The sequence below is a fragment of the Perca flavescens genome, chromosome 23, assembly GCF_004354835.1.
Source record: "Perca flavescens isolate YP-PL-M2 chromosome 23, PFLA_1.0, whole genome shotgun sequence".
Taxonomy (NCBI): Eukaryota; Metazoa; Chordata; class Actinopteri; order Perciformes; family Percidae; genus Perca; species Perca flavescens.
The window spans coordinates 10,022,271-10,041,388 of record NC_041353.1 but is presented as its reverse complement, the minus strand read 5'-3'; the positions used below and the strand labels follow the sequence as shown (position 1 = coordinate 10,041,388).

General features: G+C 40.8%; 2 protein-coding genes across 2 annotated transcripts; both read right to left on the bottom strand.

The window, feature by feature from the left end:
• Positions 1 to 129: 129 nt before the first annotated feature.
• On the bottom strand, positions 130 to 12,709 carry scyl2 (SCY1 like pseudokinase 2). Its single transcript, XM_028570950.1, has 18 exons — positions 12,571 to 12,709; positions 10,580 to 10,776; positions 10,254 to 10,411; positions 9,343 to 9,487; positions 8,700 to 8,849; positions 8,369 to 8,590; positions 7,802 to 7,918; positions 7,547 to 7,672; positions 6,650 to 6,826; positions 6,026 to 6,148; positions 5,506 to 5,619; positions 5,144 to 5,276; positions 4,174 to 4,292; positions 3,900 to 4,000; positions 3,604 to 3,673; positions 3,382 to 3,459; positions 3,158 to 3,280; positions 130 to 3,066 (listed from the first exon to the last, which is right to left on the bottom strand). The coding sequence occupies exons 2-18, from the start codon at positions 10,754 to 10,756 to the stop codon at positions 2,422 to 2,424; spliced, it is 2,778 nt and encodes a 925-aa protein (XP_028426751.1). The 5' UTR covers positions 10,757 to 10,776; positions 12,571 to 12,709; the 3' UTR covers positions 130 to 2,421.
• Positions 12,710 to 13,625: 916 nt separating this feature from the next.
• Positions 13,626 to 18,834, bottom strand: depdc4 (DEP domain containing 4). Its single transcript, XM_028570772.1, has 9 exons — positions 18,729 to 18,834; positions 17,370 to 17,799; positions 17,030 to 17,184; positions 16,687 to 16,882; positions 16,207 to 16,457; positions 15,872 to 16,014; positions 15,589 to 15,714; positions 15,328 to 15,406; positions 13,626 to 15,160 (listed from the first exon to the last, which is right to left on the bottom strand). Exons 1-9 carry the CDS (start codon positions 18,802 to 18,804, stop codon positions 14,961 to 14,963), a joined length of 1,656 nt encoding a protein of 551 aa, XP_028426573.1. The 5' UTR covers positions 18,805 to 18,834; the 3' UTR covers positions 13,626 to 14,960.
• Positions 18,835 to 19,118: the final 284 nt, after the last annotated feature.

Below are 19,118 nucleotides of genomic sequence, written 5' to 3'. Positions count from 1 at the left end.
TAATACTGCCATGGAATTGGAGCACTGTCTCTTTGTTTTTTTTTGTTTTTTTATTAAAGTTACATACAATTCACTGTCTGATGTGGTGTTTTAAAGCCATCACAAAAAATCGACCACCCTTTGAGAGTATTAGATTGTGTACTTTGCTTTATATGTACAGATTTTTCATTGAACACCTCAGAGACCAGCACCTCAACACATAAAACAAGGACCACACACTACACATATATTGAAAGCAGTGGTATACAAACAATCTTGTAGAAGAATAAGCTTTAATTTTCTGCTTTGAGGTTCTGCCAGGAGATGAGACAGACGCTTGACAGGTCACATCCACTTTGTGATTAAATTAAAATTGCCGATCTACACGTGATAAAGCTCCAATCACAGAAACATTTGTAGTCTTATGGGACAAATATGGGGAACTGCGCAAAGTCAAATTCACAAGCAAGTAACAACTGCCATGCGGCTGGAGAGAGCTCACCCTGTAAAGTTGGCATTACGCAAAAACTAAAGTTAATCCGATAACCGACATTACACTTCAGCATAACAACAATCATTGTCAGCAGAAACAGTGTGTCCAAGGTGCATCTAAAAACCCTAACGTGGTGCAATTCTCTTCAAAACTGTAATATTTAGAATGAGGACACATTAATGTGCAGCGGTTTAGAAAATCTGACACACCTACGTAATTATTGTAGGTCGGTGGAGATGAAGGTAAGGACACATCAACAGCCACGTGAGCCAATCGATAAGCACCCTTAACAACCAATAAGGATTATTGCACATAACTCATCTAAGGCCTCTTAACCATTATCAGAAGGACATAAAAATGCCAAGGCCCTTACAGAGCAATCCTTCTTTAAATAACTATATATTTACACTTCATAACAATATGTCACCAGCACAGCTCCTCGGACAGCTGAAAAGTGGTGAAATCAAAATATATAGTGATAATCTCCATTGTACAAATTGGTCAACAGAAACGGTGCACTACAGAATTGCGATTGAGACCCTTAAAAACTTCATTGGAGCTGAATGTGTGAGGAAAAAAAAAAGTCCCTGGAATCATTAGGAATCATTAGTAGAAAAGATGCTAAAAATCTAATTTTAGATCTGTTGTGGTCAAGTTCCGTAACATGCAACAAAGCAAGTAATTTGAGAAGCAAATGCCAGACAGCTGATTTTAAAAAAAGGAAAAGATTAATACTTGAGTAACCGATGAGTGCCGGTCCTACATGTGTACACGTGTAAGGCGCCGTAATAGCCTAAGCAGTGCATATGGTCCTTGATCATCGCCTTTTATAGCATTAGCATCTTGTTAAAAAGGACACTGCTGTAATAGCTTCTCCACACATCCTATTCCACTATAAGACACAGATAAATCATTCATACTGCATTTACAGAAATTGATAAGATTTTTTTTTCTTCTTTTTTTTCTCGTTACCAAAGGAGGTGAAATGGTCATCAACAAACTATGACCAGACAAAACTAACCGTTCCCTTTTCAACATGCTCGCTTAGATGTCAAATTAGGCAATGGAAAAAAGCAAGCTTTGCAGCCTTGGAACCTGATGATAAAAGAATGAGTCCAAAAAAAAAAAAAAAAAAAAAAAAAAAACCCGACAGAATCAGGTTTGTGGTGCTGCAGTGAAACAGTTACCATGGAGACGGACTGCAGTGGGGCTACTTGGTTTTCTCTGTCTGAACCGCGACTGTTAGGTTTCTACACGCCCTTTCAGATCTCCATGGAGGAGCCTCCTGGATGCAGATCAGTGACTGCAGGCTTGTCAGTGCTACACATCAAGCTACCTCCCACTGGCCTTAGACGTTTTGGTGTATGCGGTTTTTGTTTTTAAGCCAACTCTCTGATCGCTTTAGACATGCAGCAAATTCTAAAATAGTCTGGAAGCAATAAAGATACAGAAGCCTAAAACGAAGCAGATGTGAAGCTACTTTTTTTCCTTCTTTTAACACCAATTTTTAAGAGGTAATTCTGATGCAACTTGTTCAGGAAGTGAAATCCACTCAATCACTCATGAAATGAACTCAAAACCTTCCCGAAATAAACCGAGTTGGGATCAATATCAACCCACAACATTTAGACTCCCAAGTACAAAATAGTAGGAAACCCCCCAGCATTGAAAGAACACAGCATAGAAGAAGTAGTTCCCACCCAACCTTCTGGTCAAGTAGAAACGAATATTCAGATGCAGGTTAATTTTCCGGCTGAATGTGAGCAAGAGTCAGAATTCATACCAGGTCAGATTAAAAACGCAGACGGCAACGTCCTTAAAAGGATTTGAAATGTTCACATTCAATCAGTGTCTTGTTCTGTGAGAATTCAAGGCTCTTCTGTCCAAAGATATTAAAGGAATATACTTAACCTGGCATCTATTTTTTTTTTTATTTTAATTTTTTACGTTTAGCCGAATAAGTCTTTCAGATCATTGTTGACAGATGAACTATGTTTAATTCCACTTTGGTTCAGGCTAGGGGCAGCAGCAGGTTGAGAAAAGTTCTGCGGGCTGAAAAAAGGGTTTGCTTGCATCCCAAACCCGCTGGGCACTCCTCCCATCCCTACTGGTGCACCCTGCATCGGAGTCTGAGCGTTCTGGGCTGAACCAAACTGATTGAGCCAAGGGGTGTTGGTGCCAGGTGTAGCCTTTGGACCCATTTGGTTGAGGGTGACTTTGGGCTGGCTGGCTGTGAAAAGACTGTCCAAGGCTGATAAGTTGGGGGCTTTATTTGTCTGCCCAACAGGTCCTTGATTCTGCGTGAGGGCTCCAAAGTTTGGGGTGCTGGTGGCGGTGGCCATACCGCCGTAGAGAGCGGGGCCGGAGGGCCGCATGCCTATCCCCATCCCCATGCCCATACCGCCTGTCTGAAAGCCCATGGGTGGGTTAAAGCCGTTGGAGACCGGGGCACCCATGGAGCCCACCATGGGGCCGGAGGAGGGGAAGGTGGGGATGGTGGTGCCCTGCGCTGGGGCTGGTCGTGCTGTGTTGGCCAAGGACAGACTGTTTAGAGATGTCATGCTGTTGAGCAGGCTGCTTGTCAGATCCTTAGTCTGCAACATAAAATGGGAGTAAAATGTATCACCACAAGCAATAAGTGTTTTGAGCGTGCGTTTTTGCACACAAGACGTTTTCAGGCATCACCTTTGTGTTGTTGGCGTTGGCTGGTTGGATACTCTGTGGTGCTAATGGCTGCTGGTTCCTCAGTTTGGCTGCCTGCTCCTGCTCCTTAGCCAATCGCTGTTTCTCCTCCAGAGTCAGAGACATCTAGGGAGGTGCAAAGGAAGAGAGACCGTGAACAAACTGCTGATGCCTAATAGACGAAAGGTGAAGATTTGTGTAAATGAGGTATGACAATGATTCCATACTCTATTAGGCTGTGGAGCTGTTGCTGCAGATCCATTCTCTTTCCCGTTAACCCCTGTGCTGCCAAAGATATCGTCAATCTGAAAGCAAATTAACTAAATGAAATCCCTGCAGCACAGAAATGTAAAACATAACCTTTGAAGACTATTTAGGCAAAATATTTCTGGCACAATAAGTACAGCCCTGTACTCTGTTACTTGGTTGCCATAGAATCAACCTCTCACCTGGTTGCCACTGCTAGGTGGGCTCTTGGTCTGCTCGGATTGGTTCCCTGGGTTTGAGATGTTTATACTCCTGTTAGAAGACACGCAATTAACAAAATCAGAAAGCAGAAAGGCCTGGTTAGTTGTACCATTATCATATTTATGTAGCCAGTATCACATGCTAATTGCTTTCTAAGACAGATCCAATTACCCTAGATGTTTTTGCAAATTTATATAAAGCCAATTTCATATTTAATCAGAGAGAATTAAAAAAAAGGAAGCTATAGTACAGGGTAATTTAAAAGTGTGACAGACACCTCTGCTGCTCCTGCATGATGTGCAGCTGCTCCAACTTGGTCTTGTGTTCATTCTCCATGCGACTCAGCATGTCCCGTATAACCACCATGAACGAGTTAAACTGAAACATGGAATAGAAGAGATAAGATTATATAAAAGCATTAAATAGAAATAAGCACATGATAGAAAATGTGCTAACCACATAATAAAGAGTAATAAAATAAGATGTGTTTTTCATAGATTTGCAGGTGAGCGAAATGTTAAGGTATGCATGTGTGTTTGGCAGTGTAGTACCTGGTTAAGGTTGAGGTTGTTGTCTATACTAAGAGACACAAGGTGGGGCAGACTCTTGGTGGCAAGATGCTCTTTGGGGATGCCCAATTTTTTGTGGCTGAAGGTGCACTTATAGATTCCTAAAGCGAGAAGTGGGAAAGTCAAATAACCAATCATTAAAGTGCTCATATTATGCTTTTTGGCTTTTTCCCCTTTCCTTTGTGTTGTATATCTTTTGAGCATGTTATAGGTTTACAAAGTGAAAAAGCCCAAAGTCCACCCCAAAGGCACTTATCATCTCCAACAGAAAACACTGTTCACAAACTGCTCCAAACCGCTCTATTGTAGCTGCTCACCTAGCTGCTAGCATGGCACGCCCTCATACTCTGCTTCTGATTAGCGAGCAGTCCTTACCTAGCTACTGTGCATGTGTGACTCCCAACAAAGATAGAACAGAAGTGAGATGCCTCACTCTGTAGCTAAAACAGAGAGCTCAACACACAGGGTGAACTGAGGAGCTGCAGCAATGAAGCCTGGAAATCCAGAGCCAAATCCGAAAGATTAAGGGTGTGGCATTGAGTAATGAAAATGGCCCAACTTGAGGGGCGGCACCAAGCACGCATTTGAAAATCTCACTGAGCCCCATACGCTTAGCAACCAGCGGCGCTAACTGGTAGATTAAACTGTCGTCATCTGTTTAGCTCGCCTCTGGCCCGCCTATATCAGATACACCGATGTGATTGGTGCAGCTCGGCTACAAGGGCATAGTTAATGAGCATCATTACTCAATGCCGGAGTGACTCGCTGAGCAAATTCAAATTGTGCTCTCCAGGGTTAGCAGTACAACAAAAATATGGTGTTTTTTAAATTAAACCATGTAAAACTATTGATGATATAACCTCTAAATACAATTATGAACCTAACAATTTGCATAATAAGAGCACTTTAAGTGTTTTAATCACATGAGTAGGAGCGTGGCGAGATTCTGTACCTAGAACGCCCATGAGTACTGCTGGTTCTCTGGAGGGGATCTGTTGTAGGAAGGGCAGGATCTCATCAATGACATACCACTTGTCGAGATACTCCAAAATTTTCCCTAGACACACCAAAGAGTTCACTCGTACCTACACAGTAACAGAGGAAGAGACAAAGTCAAAATACATATAGAAATTCAAGAATTTCACTTGGTAGTAAACAGTGGGGAAAGTTAAGAGTAGAACCGTCTTAGAGAAGGACAAGGGCAAAAGTTGTGACACCTACCAGGCATAACTACGGACACATTTAATTTATGCATAGGCAGATAGTCTGAGAGTCACAAGCTGAGAGCATCAAATGAAGACGATGGAGACTCACAGCAAGGGAAGAGGTCTGTAGGCAGGCTGATTTGATTCGAGGGATGAGGGAGTTCTTCATGGACGGGTAGTCTATCAGGTTGGCAAACGTCGGGATGATGTTCAGGCACAGCTCCTGCTCGGGCCACAGATTAGAGGTTATGAACTCGGACATTTCGATGACGCCGGGGCATATTCATTCTTACTGTGCTCTCAAATGAAAAGAGAACGAAGAATACAAGGTTTCCAAGCAGAATGCTAACAATATACACCAATGTAAAGTAAACCACTATTCTCGCAATGTGTGTTGCTTTTGACACTACCTGTTAGAAGTACAAAGCAACCAGAAATCTCAAACAGGCCGAAAATATCGCTGCTTCACTCGTGAATTATCTGATGATGATGATGATGATAATGACAGCCGCTAATTTTGCCACCATCTGCAATTGATCTGGTGCTCACTTTTCTGGTTAGCAGACCAGTGTTGTGTTAATCTCAACAGCACCTTAAATACTAAGCAGCCCCATTTCCCTCTCCTGTACCTGGATCTGAACAGAAGGGGCTTCCAGAGCTCTGTAGACCATAGGCAGCACGCTGTTCTTAATGTCCTCCGAGGGTGTCTTGGTCAACAGTAGGTCCATCTTCTGCAGGAATATCAGCAGGATCTACACAGCACAGGGACCCAGTTAGGAAAACAAGAGTCAAAAGTGTTGTGCTATTGTCTACATACATAGTAAAGTAGTAAGTGGAAGTTAACCGAGACAGTGCTTTCAGTGGCTTTAGTTTAGCGTTTAGTACGACAGACAACACAATGCACAAACTAGCTCATGTGACTGGAGCAAATTCACAGCAGAGACCACTCACCATATTACTAGCCTGTAGATGCATGAAAAGGAAAATAGAGAGAAAGACAAGTCTTGGTAAAGTGACAGACCAAACCCAAACAGAGCATGCTCTTTAGTCGGTTATATTTGAACTGATTAATCTCGCTTTCAAATCTCAAACGACAACAACAAAAAAAGGGGAGGAAATCTCATGCAAAGATTGCATTGCTAGCTTGCCAACACAGGCTTACTGTAGACTGCAATAGTAATGTTGAACAAAGGGCTGCTAGACATGTGCATAAGCATAATGTATGCGAGTTCTGTGTTTCTGTGTGTGTCTACCTGAACGGGCTCTTGCTGCTTGAAAACAGGCGTGAGGTCAGGCATGATGAGACGAATATACTCCTCCTTGGTGCACTCCTCTGCGATCAGCAGCACGTTGGGGAGCACGAAGGGAACCATGTCCGGGTTGACAAACTCAGAGGTCAGCGCCGGCAAGATCCGATACACCACCACTCTCTGAGAGAAAGGACAGACAGAATGGATTCCAGAAGCCAGGAAGGAGTATTTATACTGTATGTTCATGATGAGTTTATTAGAGAGCACGTAGTCCCGCTTTGCCAGACCTTCCTGCACAGCGCTGCAGAGGAGGGTCTGGCGAGTCCACACAGCATTCCGGGATGGGAGAAAAACGTGCTCTGATTTATTGGCATTTCTTTAAACCAATCACAATCCTCATGGGTGGCGCTAAGCACCGAGCAGAGCCACAGTGCCGCTGCAAAATAGCCTTGGGAAGGAACTTGTTTTGGTGGAACGTGTACGTTCAAAAGTTGTTTTAATCGTGCAACACAAAACTACGATTGGACAGATTTACCCTGCAGAGATCTGAGGAGCAGTTAACCATAGTCCTCATAAATCGACCAAAGTTTAAAATTCCAACACAGAGAAAGTGGAAATTAACGGACATCTGGCCGAAAAGAGTGAAATCTAGTGGAATTTAGTGGAATTTCCGGCGGCAACGGAGCAATCCCGGAAGTGGAACGTCGTGGATATAGACTAAAGAGCACGTAACAAGCTAGAATATAAAAAATAACCGAGAAAGAATGAGAAAAAAAGAATACAAAACAGAAACTAAAATAACAGGAACCAATTGGTTAAATAAAATATTTCTAAGAAACCAGACCTTGTCTCAAGAGAGCATGTGAGAGCGTTTCCTATACCGAATGTACAAAAAATTACCTTGGGTAGTTTGGGCAGGACTTTAGGGAGGCCTTTGTAGAACTGGGACTTCTGTAGGTTATCCCTCTGGAAGAGGGAGTCAAAGTACTGCAGGGTCACAGCACCCACGTCATCAAAAAATGGGATCTGAATTTTACACAAACAAAAAAGAAATGTTTCCCTTAAAGAAAAAGTCATCAGATATTACCCACATAAGCACATACTATGAAAATATGCGATCGTTTGTCTCTTCATCCATGTCGTGACAATACAAACCTTGGTCATCTGGTCTGCATCTGGTCGGACGTTTGGTGTGACGCTGAGCAGCATTTTGACATGCTCCCGAACCTCCTCTGGGATCTTGTTCAACACTGCTGGACTTATGCTGCTCAACTATAATTGAAAAGACATAGAAATAATGGAGAAGAGAAGAATAAAACCAGTGTTTGATTGGTAATAGTAACACTCCTGAGATATTCTTAAAATACAAGTCATGCAGCAGACAATTAAAAAATGGGCTGTAGCTCAAGTCCACATTAGCTTGAGGCAGCTGGTCCTGGAGTGTGTCCAGTCACAATAATCAGGATTATTTCATTGTTTCCGGTTTAACATTTTAACCAAGACATGCAGCTGCACTTTGGGCTGGACAATGACACAAATCTTAGCAGACGACAGGGGTTGCCAGAGAGATAAACATAAGAAAAGTAAGCATGTTTGGAAATAAAATAATTGGCCCTGTATTGTAGCAGCAAGTACAATTCCATTTTTTTTTATGAAAGATTTATGATCTTTTGTCTATCCAGTCATTGGTCATGCTCTCACGTGTGGCACACCTCCACCCACCTGGTCCAGTTGCCTGCTGAAGCTCTTAAATATGTCATGCTTGCTGACTTTGAAAACAGGCTTGCCCTCATTGAAGACGGCATGCATGACCACGCCCAGCGAGTACATGTCGGAGGCGGAGTCACAGCTGACTGACAGGATGTACTCAGGGGCCAGGTACTCAGGGTTGGGGAGGCAGAGTTGCGGGAAGCTGGGCTCCCACTCTTTACATGTGTACTTAAGCTGAAGAGGATGAGAGAAAATTATATTTATTTAGTATTTTGCATCTTGAAGGCAGTAAGCTTGGGAGTAAGACGGACTGTACTGAAGGAGCAAAAGTCTTGCAAAAAACCTCGGCATCTGAGGGGTTAGTAGAGGAGATGCTGAAGTCAAATCCCATAATCTTCCAGGCTCCACTCTTGTTGAGTATGATGTTCTCTGGACACAAGTTGCCGTGGACCATTTTCACCCCACTGTGGAGAAAGGACAAACCCTCCGAGATCTAAAGGGATATAAAAAAAAATGAAAATGTCAGTTTTGGTATAAAAGGGTGAAGAATGTTTCTGTAATAAATGCAGGTTTAGTACACGGTTGCTATGGCAAACACTGCAGACATAAAACAGAAATTAAAATCAATGTGGGTGAATGTGAGAAACAAATAGCGAGGCCTCATATCATTGGCACTACACAGTGTTGGAGCAACACTAAAAGGTTAGGCTTGAAATGGAGCTGGTTCAACTGGCTAAGAAGAATTAGCATAAGAATGCATATTGGAATTGCAGATGTAGATGGTACTAAAACCTGCCAGACAACCGAGATTTAGAGTGCTCATTCAAAAATGTTTCAGTATACATCTGAAAGGTAGACAGTGCACAGTGTGTGTACAGAGGTTGGAAAAACAAAAATATAGCTAATACCTGACAATTTATTGATAATAAAAATGAATTCTTAGCTGCAGTCCTACATCGAGCAAGCTAACCTGTCTGACCTCTCACCTGTAGTAAGCCATACTTGGTCTCCACATCGTAGAGTTTGTACTCCTTAATGTCGTTGGGCATGGGGCTGGGCAGGTTCTCCCACTGGCCCAACACGTTGGACAGACTGGCAAACACAGGCTCTGTACAAAACGCCAAGCAGTCTCTGAGGGCCAAATACAGGAATAACATCAGCATCATTTGAAACAACTGCTTTTTAAATGTTAAAAGTTATTCTTCAACAGACAAATAGCAAATAGCAACATGAGCAAAGGCAAAAACAGAGACGGACAATAATTCTGAATTTAGAAAACTGCATTGGGTGTAGGACTGGGCAATATATCGATATTATATCTATCGTAATATGAGACTAGATATCGTCTTAGATTTTGGATATTGTAATATCGTGTAATGACATAAGTGTTGTCTTTTCTTTTTTTTAAAGGCTGCGTTACAGTAAAGTGATGTACTTTTCTGAACTTATCAGACTGTTCTAGCTGTTCTATTATTTGCTTTTTCCCCCACTTAGATATTATGTCCACATTACTGATGATTATTTAGCTAAAATCAAAGTGTGAAGATATTTTGTTAGAGCACCAATTGTCAACCCTAGAATATCGCCGCAATATCTATATCGAGGTATTTGGTCAAGAATATGGTGATATCTGATTTTCTCCCTATCGCCCAGCCCTAATTGGGTGAAAGTTTAAGACAAAGTGGTAAAAAGAAAATAAGCACAAGACAGACTCAACCTTACCCTGCCCTCAGGGGCCATAAAAAAATAATGGGCCAGTTTAAATAGTCCTTTGATCATGACAAGCTTCTACTCACATATGCACACACAGATGAAGACAAATATCCGTCCAATGTCCAGCCCCTATTTTTGTGTGTGTGTGTGTGTGTGTGTGTGTGTGTGTGTGTGTGTTAATCACCGTGACTCTTCAAGAGGATGCTGCACAGTCAGGAGACGTGGGTGGCGCAGTCTGGTCAGCTGTTGCACCCCTTTTTTCAGCGAATCAACAATTTGGTCCTTCTCAAATTTCTGATACTTATCAACCATCTTTTTATCAAACACAAACACTGCCACTTCCTGGAGGGTCAAAGACAAACAACAAGGCACTGGAATTAGATTAGATTAGATCAAGTCCTCAATTGACTTCAACAACAGTACGAGCAAAGTCAGTAGCTTATCCATTAAAATCTAAATATTTATCATTTGGAGCTGGTCTGGTCAGGGGGAGGATATTTACACACGCACCTGTTTGGTGGACTTCTTAGTGCCATTGTAGATTCTCCAGCACAAACCAGGACCCCCGCTGGCAATATGTCGTCCAACTTCAAACTCCCGCGTCACTGGGTTGCCCATGACAGCACTGGTGACATCCGCCGTCACCTTGGTGACGGTGCTTTTTAACTTGTTCAGCATAGACTCCATGTTCACGCCTAACGTGGCAGCTAAAGTGAGAGAGGTGGATGACAGACCACCCAGGACAGGTCAGCAGTCAAATAATTGTTTTTTTTTTTTTAAACTAAGAGGTATAGACCAGTCAGTCACATGTCAAAACAACAACAGTCTTTGCAATCAGTGAAAGTGGCAGCTGTAGCCTCACCTGTTCTAGCTAAGCAAAAGCCTTCATAATCCATCAGACATGCATTCTAATGCACCTGCTTGAAAATGTGCACCTCAAAGTGCCCACCAGCATCTTGCCTGTGCTAGCTGAGGAGAAGAAGCACCATGACAGCCCAAGCTGTCCCCAAAAATATAAAATGACTCAGAGCAAACTCAGCCACACCACATTAGGGCTCTCTTTCAAAATACTTCAGAGTGACTTGAAAACATGTGAGGCAATCAGAAGTCAGACAAAAGAACATGGCTGACAGTTATATAGCCAAATTATTTCTTCTTATGCTTCCAGTTCTTTGATGTTTATTTTCACAAGGCTGAATAAGCTTGTCTATAAATTGAGATGCACACAGTACAGTATGCATAATTCATTCCTCACAGATTTCAGCATTAAAAAAAAAAAAAATAAGTAGCCGTATTAAATAGATCAAAGCACACTGAATCTTTATAAAAGAAATGTGAAGGCCCTTGCCAATACCCACCCTGGCTTATTCGGTTAATGAGAATCCCTGCGTGTAGAGTGTAATGCCAACTGATGTAACACTATGAACAGCCAAAGGGTGCACATAAATATGAAATGATCTATTCAATTAGCATGGCTCAATCTGATGATGTCAGCTTTGTCAATGTTTATGTCAGTGTGTCAATCTTTCTCACTCCCAGTCATTTTATAAAACAGCCAGATCAATTTGACTAACTCAAAACAATATAGCTTCCTTTGAAGTATGCTGAGAAAGATTGCAGGATTTCTGGCCTGACATACACAACTGTAAGGGAATCATAACATTGCGGCATAGTGTCAGATAGATAAGACAGTCTGAGCCAAAAATGCATGAAGGAACCAATATATGCCAGACGCAAATCTATGGCCATAAGGCCTAATTATTAAATACTAATTTTTATGAAATATTTTCACTAGCATTAAGCTGTTTACATTGTTTATCTGCAACAGGTTCGAAGGATGCATTTGCCAGAGTAACTTTAACGATATTGTTGTAACGTTACGATAGCAATCTTATTTACTTTACACGAACTGGCATATGTCAACATTATAACGTGAAGCTAGGTAGCGGCCAGACGAACAGAAATAAACTGGAAGCAGCCTCACTAAAACCAGCTAGCTAGCCGTCAGGATACCACACAGTTTATCAACACCAGCTTAATAACATGGTTATGATCTGACAAACTATTCGTGTAAAGCTCATTTTCGCGTTGGGTTGAAACATTGAATGGTATATTTGTTGCTTAGCAAGATTGTCATGTTTGATTGAAAAATAGCTTTATGTTAGCTAAGTTAATTGCCTTGTTTAGCCTGTACGCACACATCAAAACTAGCACAGCACTGTGACACTATCGTTAGCGGTTTACAGCTAACGTTACCTTTACAACCCTTCTGTTAACCCTCCATCTAGCTATCTAGCTATGGAGCTTAAGAAGGCTGACATCATCGTTGCAATCTGTTGGCTACCGTGAAAGACTTTTTATACACAAACAGATCACGGTAGCTACCTTCCCAAGCTAACTAGCCAACAATGCGCAAGTAGACAGTGACGTTACTGTCATTACATTCACAGACCGTTTGTTTCAATTCAAATCTGTCACTCCAACACCCTCCAGCTACATACCTTGATGTGAAGAGGGCTCTTAGTTTTTTTTTCTTGTTATAAGTAGACTCTCAGCTGTACCGCTGTCAGTAATGGCTGAGAAACACAGCCCCCATGTCTTCCAGTGGCATACGAAATGAGGTAGCTAGTGCGCTAGTGAACGAACTACCCTACTTCCGGGTTGTCAGGTGCGTCAACGTCATCTTTTTTATGACTTTTGCAGCCACTCCTGTTAATTCATTGAATTTTATGATAAATGTCATGATCCTCCTTGGTAAATTCCATATACACAAATCAAAATTTGTCCAGTCATCCCCCCCACGCCCCGGAGTTTTTTTTTTGATAGATGCAGTCTCTGGAACATGTTTAAAATACAAAGTGTATCTACCACTATATTATAACCAAATCATTGGTGCTATATCTAGTTTATCATTTTAAAATGTTGTCTATTTTTTAATGTTATGTTTTACTTGTCTTCATCTCCTCTGTTTATTTGAGTCTTCTTCTTTGAGTCTGGATTTATTTTCAATAAACCCAGGTGCAACACTCACTGAAAATAAATGGGACATCATAACAGATCAGATTGTTGTACAAAGAACTAATAGTGCACTAATGTGTGTTATCATAAGGCTATGTGTCCCTGTTACAAATAGCAGCTATATTGCAAAAGCACTAATTATACTTTTCACATAGTGTAGGACCAAAGAAAATTGGCCCTGTGTGGTGTACCTGATTTGAATAGCTATTAACCAGTATTAAGACTCTATAATACACCGATTGGGCCATAAATATTGACTGCAGTATAAGGGTCCATTGACAGTGCACGAACACTCCAATTTTTTCAATACACAATTCAAAATGTGTGAAAATAAATAAATATATATATATACACATACATACACAATATATAAATAATGTCTCATGTTAGCAGACCCCTTACAACCACATCAAGGATCACTGGACTCCACAAGAACCCATGCACTAAAACAGATTACAGTAAAGTCTTGTTTGAGAGAAGATCAATGAAACCTTTATTAGACGTTTCAGCATCATAAAGTGCAATCTAACATGATTTCAGTGTACGTAAAGAACAAAAGATGCTGACTTAAAGAGATTTGACTGTAAATTACTTTTACATGGCCATGGCTTCACAAAGTAAAATAATACAATCCAACTGAGGCATTATGCTTAACCAAAGATTAAATTAGTAGTGTAAAACAATATTAACACATCTTTTGTAAAAAGGAATCATGTCCATTTCTCAAGTAAAATCCTAAACAGTTACAATTAAAACATTTGACCAAGATTTGGCACTAAAAACAAGCTTAAAAACCCTGAAAATTAAAAAGAATTATATTAACCTGAGCTATGGTTAGCCTAATACATTATTGTACCCTTACTGCTTTCATTTCATATTAGTCTTAATTTTACAAATCAGAGAAAAATGTCTTCATCGCTAACAGAATCAAGTTAGAATTAAACTTTATTCAGCTACATTAGTGTTGCGTTTACCAGTATTTTTCCCTTAACCATACTAGAGTATGCTTCGGTAAAACTCAAAACAAAAAGGCTGCAATAATATTGTTGTTCTTCATTTGACATGTAGAAATATTAATGCCTGATCAAAGTGCACAGCATTACTTCTGCAAACCGCACTTCCATTACCAAAGCTCAAATAAGCCTAACTTAAATAGATCTTAATGAACACATAGGTTTATCCAAATACAGTATCAATACCTGGACCAAGAAGTACCTCAATTAGTGCACAAGCTGTTTACCAATTGCAGCCTCAAAACAGCTGACTAAATGGCTGATCAAACTCGAGAGTAGTTTTTTCAGGAATCCCTTTTACTTTGCATATACTGTATTCCACAGCAATGCTAGGACAATCTAGTGCACAAAAGCACTTTTTAAACATTATTCATTTCTTTAACATCAAATCAGTGTCATTAATGTAAAATTTAAAAATGTATCCTCACTTAATACAAAATGTCAACCGCTACCAACAGCTGAAACCACCACGGCTCACAGTCTACACACGTTTAGGCACCAGATATCATAGATTAATTGCTATTTCATTGTTAATAAACTAATGCAAAACCATTCAAACCTATGACTTGGACAGAGTTATATCTCAAAATGCTTCATCAAAATGAAATGTCGATCAGATAGACAATGGATCCAATGCTACAGGGCTGTAACAAGACCGACTTAATAATATATATACAAATAAAACAACTATTGTAGGCCTCTTGTGACTTAAAGGAATTTTAAGCCATGCGATCATGCTGTAGGTGTCTATCCTTAAACTTTGACCCATGAAGTGCATTCAATTATCATTCTTCAGTGTAAGCACTGTACCACTGCAAACTAGCTTTTCAGTGTTACAATAACCCTTCAGTTGTGCGTTTTCAGAAGGTGCTGGATAAATGCTGGATGAAGACCACGGGGTGATGTTTTTCAAACTCTTTGAGCAGCCTCCTCCTCTCCTTGACCGGTATGGTTTTGCTGGAGGAAATGTCACAAAGAAGCTGTTTGAGGCTCTCCAAGGTGGTGGCCTCTCGCTGATCCTCGTACTCCTGTGGCGTCACCTGCTGGCAGAAGGTGAACGCTGCAACACACCGAGGAGAATAGTACATGAGTTTTTGACTGGAGCATAAATGCACAGTGGACATACAAAACATTTTCTGTATATGTATGACTGTTATTTCATATGATGGGGAAATATGTAATGCCAGGCAATGTATGCATATTTAGTTGTAGTTGTTTTTGACTTACTGGCAATTGAGTCAGGGTCTTTTCCCTGCTGCATAGTCCTCAGTGTTCTCCTCACAGCTTCAATAAGGGACATAGGAGTCTGTATTCATGACAGTAAAAAAAAATAAAAAAAAATAAAAAGGAATTTTAACAAATGTTAAATCAAATGTTTGTTTTTTTTGTTGGTATACTGACAAAGTAGCAACTTAATAAAATCAATCAATTCAATTACATTTTCTATAAAGAAGTTCAGGTGATGTGAAACTTTTCCTGAACCTGTACCTTGAAGAGCTCGGTGCATTTGTCCATGAGAAACAGCACCAGGATTTCACTTTGGGATCGAGTCAGTTCATGATTCTGGACAATTGCTCTCTGAAAAGTGCGGCTGACCAAGGCCCTGTTATCAATCTGAAAGGAAACACACCAGAAAGTCTAAGATAAGTGACCATTGATCCAACCTTTAATATAACTCCACAAAATAAAGCTACACTTGAATCTAAAAAAAACAGTTGAACAATGTACAGCATGGGCTGTGAACACCAAAGCTGGTTTGGCGAAAAAGGACCTGTTTTTGAAGACGGCAAGCATCTGGGCGAGCTGCTGTGGCCATAAAGGCCAGTAGTCTCCTGAGTTCATCTCTCACACTTGTGTCCAGCAGTCGAAAACACAACTGAGATGCTTTGATGGCATCCTGCAACTTCCCTTCATCTGGAAAACAAAAACAGAATGTGCTCAAGACATGGATTACAAACCACAGGGGCACTGTGACTTATTGCTTTACATGTACACAGACATATCATCTAATGTCAATTGTGCCAGAATGGGTTGTCAAATCTCGCTCCACAGTTTTAAATTTAATTTTAAACCACAAAATTCCCATTAAACCTTACTAAGTCTCACCCAGCAAATTCAGAATTGCAGCATGTATGTCAAGGTGGCGTCCTGAGAGCAGCGGAGCTTTTTCCTGTCCACTGTAGTACTTGGCAATGGTGTCAAAGAGCAGTCTCTTTTGGCTTGCCATCTGTTCTGCCTGGTCATCTTCTAAAAATGCAATGCCACCTTGTTGGCTGAGCTGTTCCCCTGCAACCACGATCAGCTGGTCGGGAAAGAGCTCCAAGCAGTCTGCCGCTGCCGACAGCCACCCATCCAACCTAAAAAAAAACAAAAGGGTGATGAAACAGAAAGGGTTTCTTTACTGTCACTGTAGGGGAGGTGAAATAAAAGGACAGACTTGTGTTGCTATCAAAACTACAAAAGGTTACTAATCAGAAGTAACTTGCTCTGTCAATTTTTGAAAATGCAGGAACAGGATAAGTTTACATAATTCTAGTCGTATGTCCAATATGCAAAAAAGCTTGAAGTATTAATCAGAGCACTGACTGGGGCAGATTTAGGGCGTTGGGCAGCTCTCTCTCCAGACATGTGTTAGATATAACCAGGTCCTGGGTGGCCAGAGGAGCTCTGCAGGCACGGAGCTGAACCCTGGCAGGAGAGGTCAGGATGCAGTCCAGCATTGGCAGCTCTACGATCTGCAGCAGCTGCAGCAGTGTCTGCTGCTTCCAAACCTCAGCCACCACTAGGGAAGGAGGAAAGAGTGGAAGGAGAAAAAAATAATGTTTGAGAGAAAAATATCTGTGTCCACAATAAACTCCTGACTCAAGTCATGGACTGTTGTTCCCCACCATACTAGCAAATACTGACTCAAATAAGAGCTCAGTCTTACCAGTTTTGGACAGAAAGGCAGAAGTAGTGGGGGTAGCGTTTAAAGATGGACACAAGGTTGGTCGCAGGTTGATGGTCCTCAGCAGCCTCTCAACCCTCCTGTCTGATGGTCCAACAGCAAGAGGATTAGAGATCGTCCTCAGTTCATTCAGCCTCCTGAAACAACAATGATGATTAAGCACTCATTATATGTTATCTAGAGCTATATATATATAATATCAATATTATATCACATATTTATGCATCTCCGTGTCTACTGTGTATCTGAGTGATACATTTCAATGCAGTGTTCTTCTATACTGAATAAAATGAGTCAGTTAAGGATTTAAAGTAAAACCAACCTGGAGCTCTTCTTCCTCTTTAGCCCCTGTTCCTCTGCTGACATGTTTTCTGTGTCACTATGGCAATCGGACTCCTTCATGGCAGAATTGGCTAACACTTTATATTCCAGGAAACGGTAAAGGCTGCAGCTGCTGTCCTCAAAGGTCACTTCTTTGTCTTTGCAAAACAGCTTGGTACCCACTGGTTCGAACACCTTGGCCTCCATCAGAGCCTGGCAGAGTCGAGCAGCTTTGAGGCGAGACACTTCACTTGTGCAAAACACCACATTCTGCATCAAATAACTGAGGACGGCATCCACAGCGTCTGAGCCTGTGAAACATTCGGCATGAACGCGTAGATGCCTTCTACAGCGACGCACCTCCACCTGGGTTTGCAGGGCTTGGATGATGTTGTGCCACAGCTGGGTGGCACCAAAGGGCCCCGAGAAACCTATTAGGAGATAAAGGGTAAAAGGAAATGAGGTCAAATCAAGTTAAATCCCAGAGCCATTTACATATCTTTAAAAAAAACTGATGTATACAATTTACTAATAAACATGTTTCATCTCAAATTAAAGGGGACCATGAAGCGCAAATACTGCATGGTGGAAAATAAGACCTAACAACTTGTGACAGGGAAAACAGTGAAAAAGTCTTATCACATATTTTTTTTAGTTTTGCTTATTCTACTGTATGTTAAAAATGACAGTTAACGTTAAAAGTGTAGTTTATTCATAATTTTACTGTAAACCAGTAACATGAACGAACTCTAACAATGCAACATAACAATAGATTTACTCAATGTATGTGCAAAGTTCAGGTACTTGTACTTTCCTTGAGTATAACCATTTTGTGCTACTTTGCACTTCTATTCCACTAAATAAAAAATAAAAAAAACAATAGGCTACTGCGTATTGTTAATGTTGTCTTGTTGCATCATCATCTTTTTGTCTGTATTATCATTGTCATTTTCTAATGTAACATGTCGATTTAATCTATGTTAGTAGTCTATTGTAACTGGCTAGCCTATACATAACGTTAAAGTAACGTTAACAGTTAGTTAAAATTAGCTCCACGTCGACCAACTACAAAAGTCAAAAGCTGATTACACATCAGTGCATCCGTAATAACAATTACATATTACACTTTCCCTAAGGTAAACCAGACGCACACTTTTTCCCCCTATTTAAATCTTTACTGGCAAAAGATAACGTGCTGGAACGTTTTGAATGCAGGACTTTTTGATTGCAATCTGTCAATGCTAGACGCCAGCGCCTTAGCCTTTACTTACACATCTCTGCTTTGTTTGTGTGCTTGCAATTATACCAAGGGGAGATACGCTAACTTTAAACTTATTTAGCGGTAATACTCAGATCTTACCATGCTGTATATTTTCACGAAAACTCCTCGTTTGGCTGTTCAACCTTCTAAAACGCGGAGTCAAATCAACCGCCATCACGAGCTCTCCGTGTGACGTAAACCCGTAAACCCCTTCTTCTTCTTCTACGTTTTCCATCATCTTCTTCTTCTTCTTCTTCTTCTTCTTCTTCTTCTTTTGGGTTTTACAGTTGGCAGTGTTGGCATCCTATGCGTTGCATTACTGCCTCCTACTGGTAATTACTTATGGGATTATTTTTGTGCCTTTAATTCCAAGCAAAACCTCTCAAGTATCAAACAAAAATCACTAACTCAAGCAAAGAAAAATTGTCATCTCAAAAGTAAAACTTAAAACTTGCAAACAAAACATTTGTGTAGTCCTAAACTATTGGT

Bases quoted from the DNA above. Each gene is read 5' to 3' on its own strand.
- depdc4 (XM_028570772.1), bottom strand. From the start codon at position 18,804: ATGGCGGTTGATTTGACTCCGCGTTTTAGAAGGTTGAACAGCCAAACG. The intron at 16,883-17,029 runs GTAAGACTGAGC...CTCCTTCCCTAG, and splicing joins TGCCTTTCTGTCCAAAACTG to TGGTGGCTGAGGTTTGGAAG. The intron at 15,161-15,327 runs GTAAGTCAAAAA...GGTGTGTTGCAG, and splicing joins AGACCCTGACTCAATTGCCA to CGTTCACCTTCTGCCAGCAG.
- scyl2 (XM_028570950.1), bottom strand. From the start codon at position 10,756: ATGGAGTCTATGCTGAACAAGTTAAAAAGCACCGTCACCAAGGTGACG. The intron at 7,673-7,801 runs GTTTGTATTGTC...TGTAAAATTCAG, and splicing joins ATGCAGACCAGATGACCAAG to ATCCCATTTTTTGATGACGT. The intron at 5,620-6,025 runs GTACAGGAGAGG...TGGCCCGAGCAG, and splicing joins CCCCTTCTGTTCAGATCCAG to GAGCTGTGCCTGAACATCAT.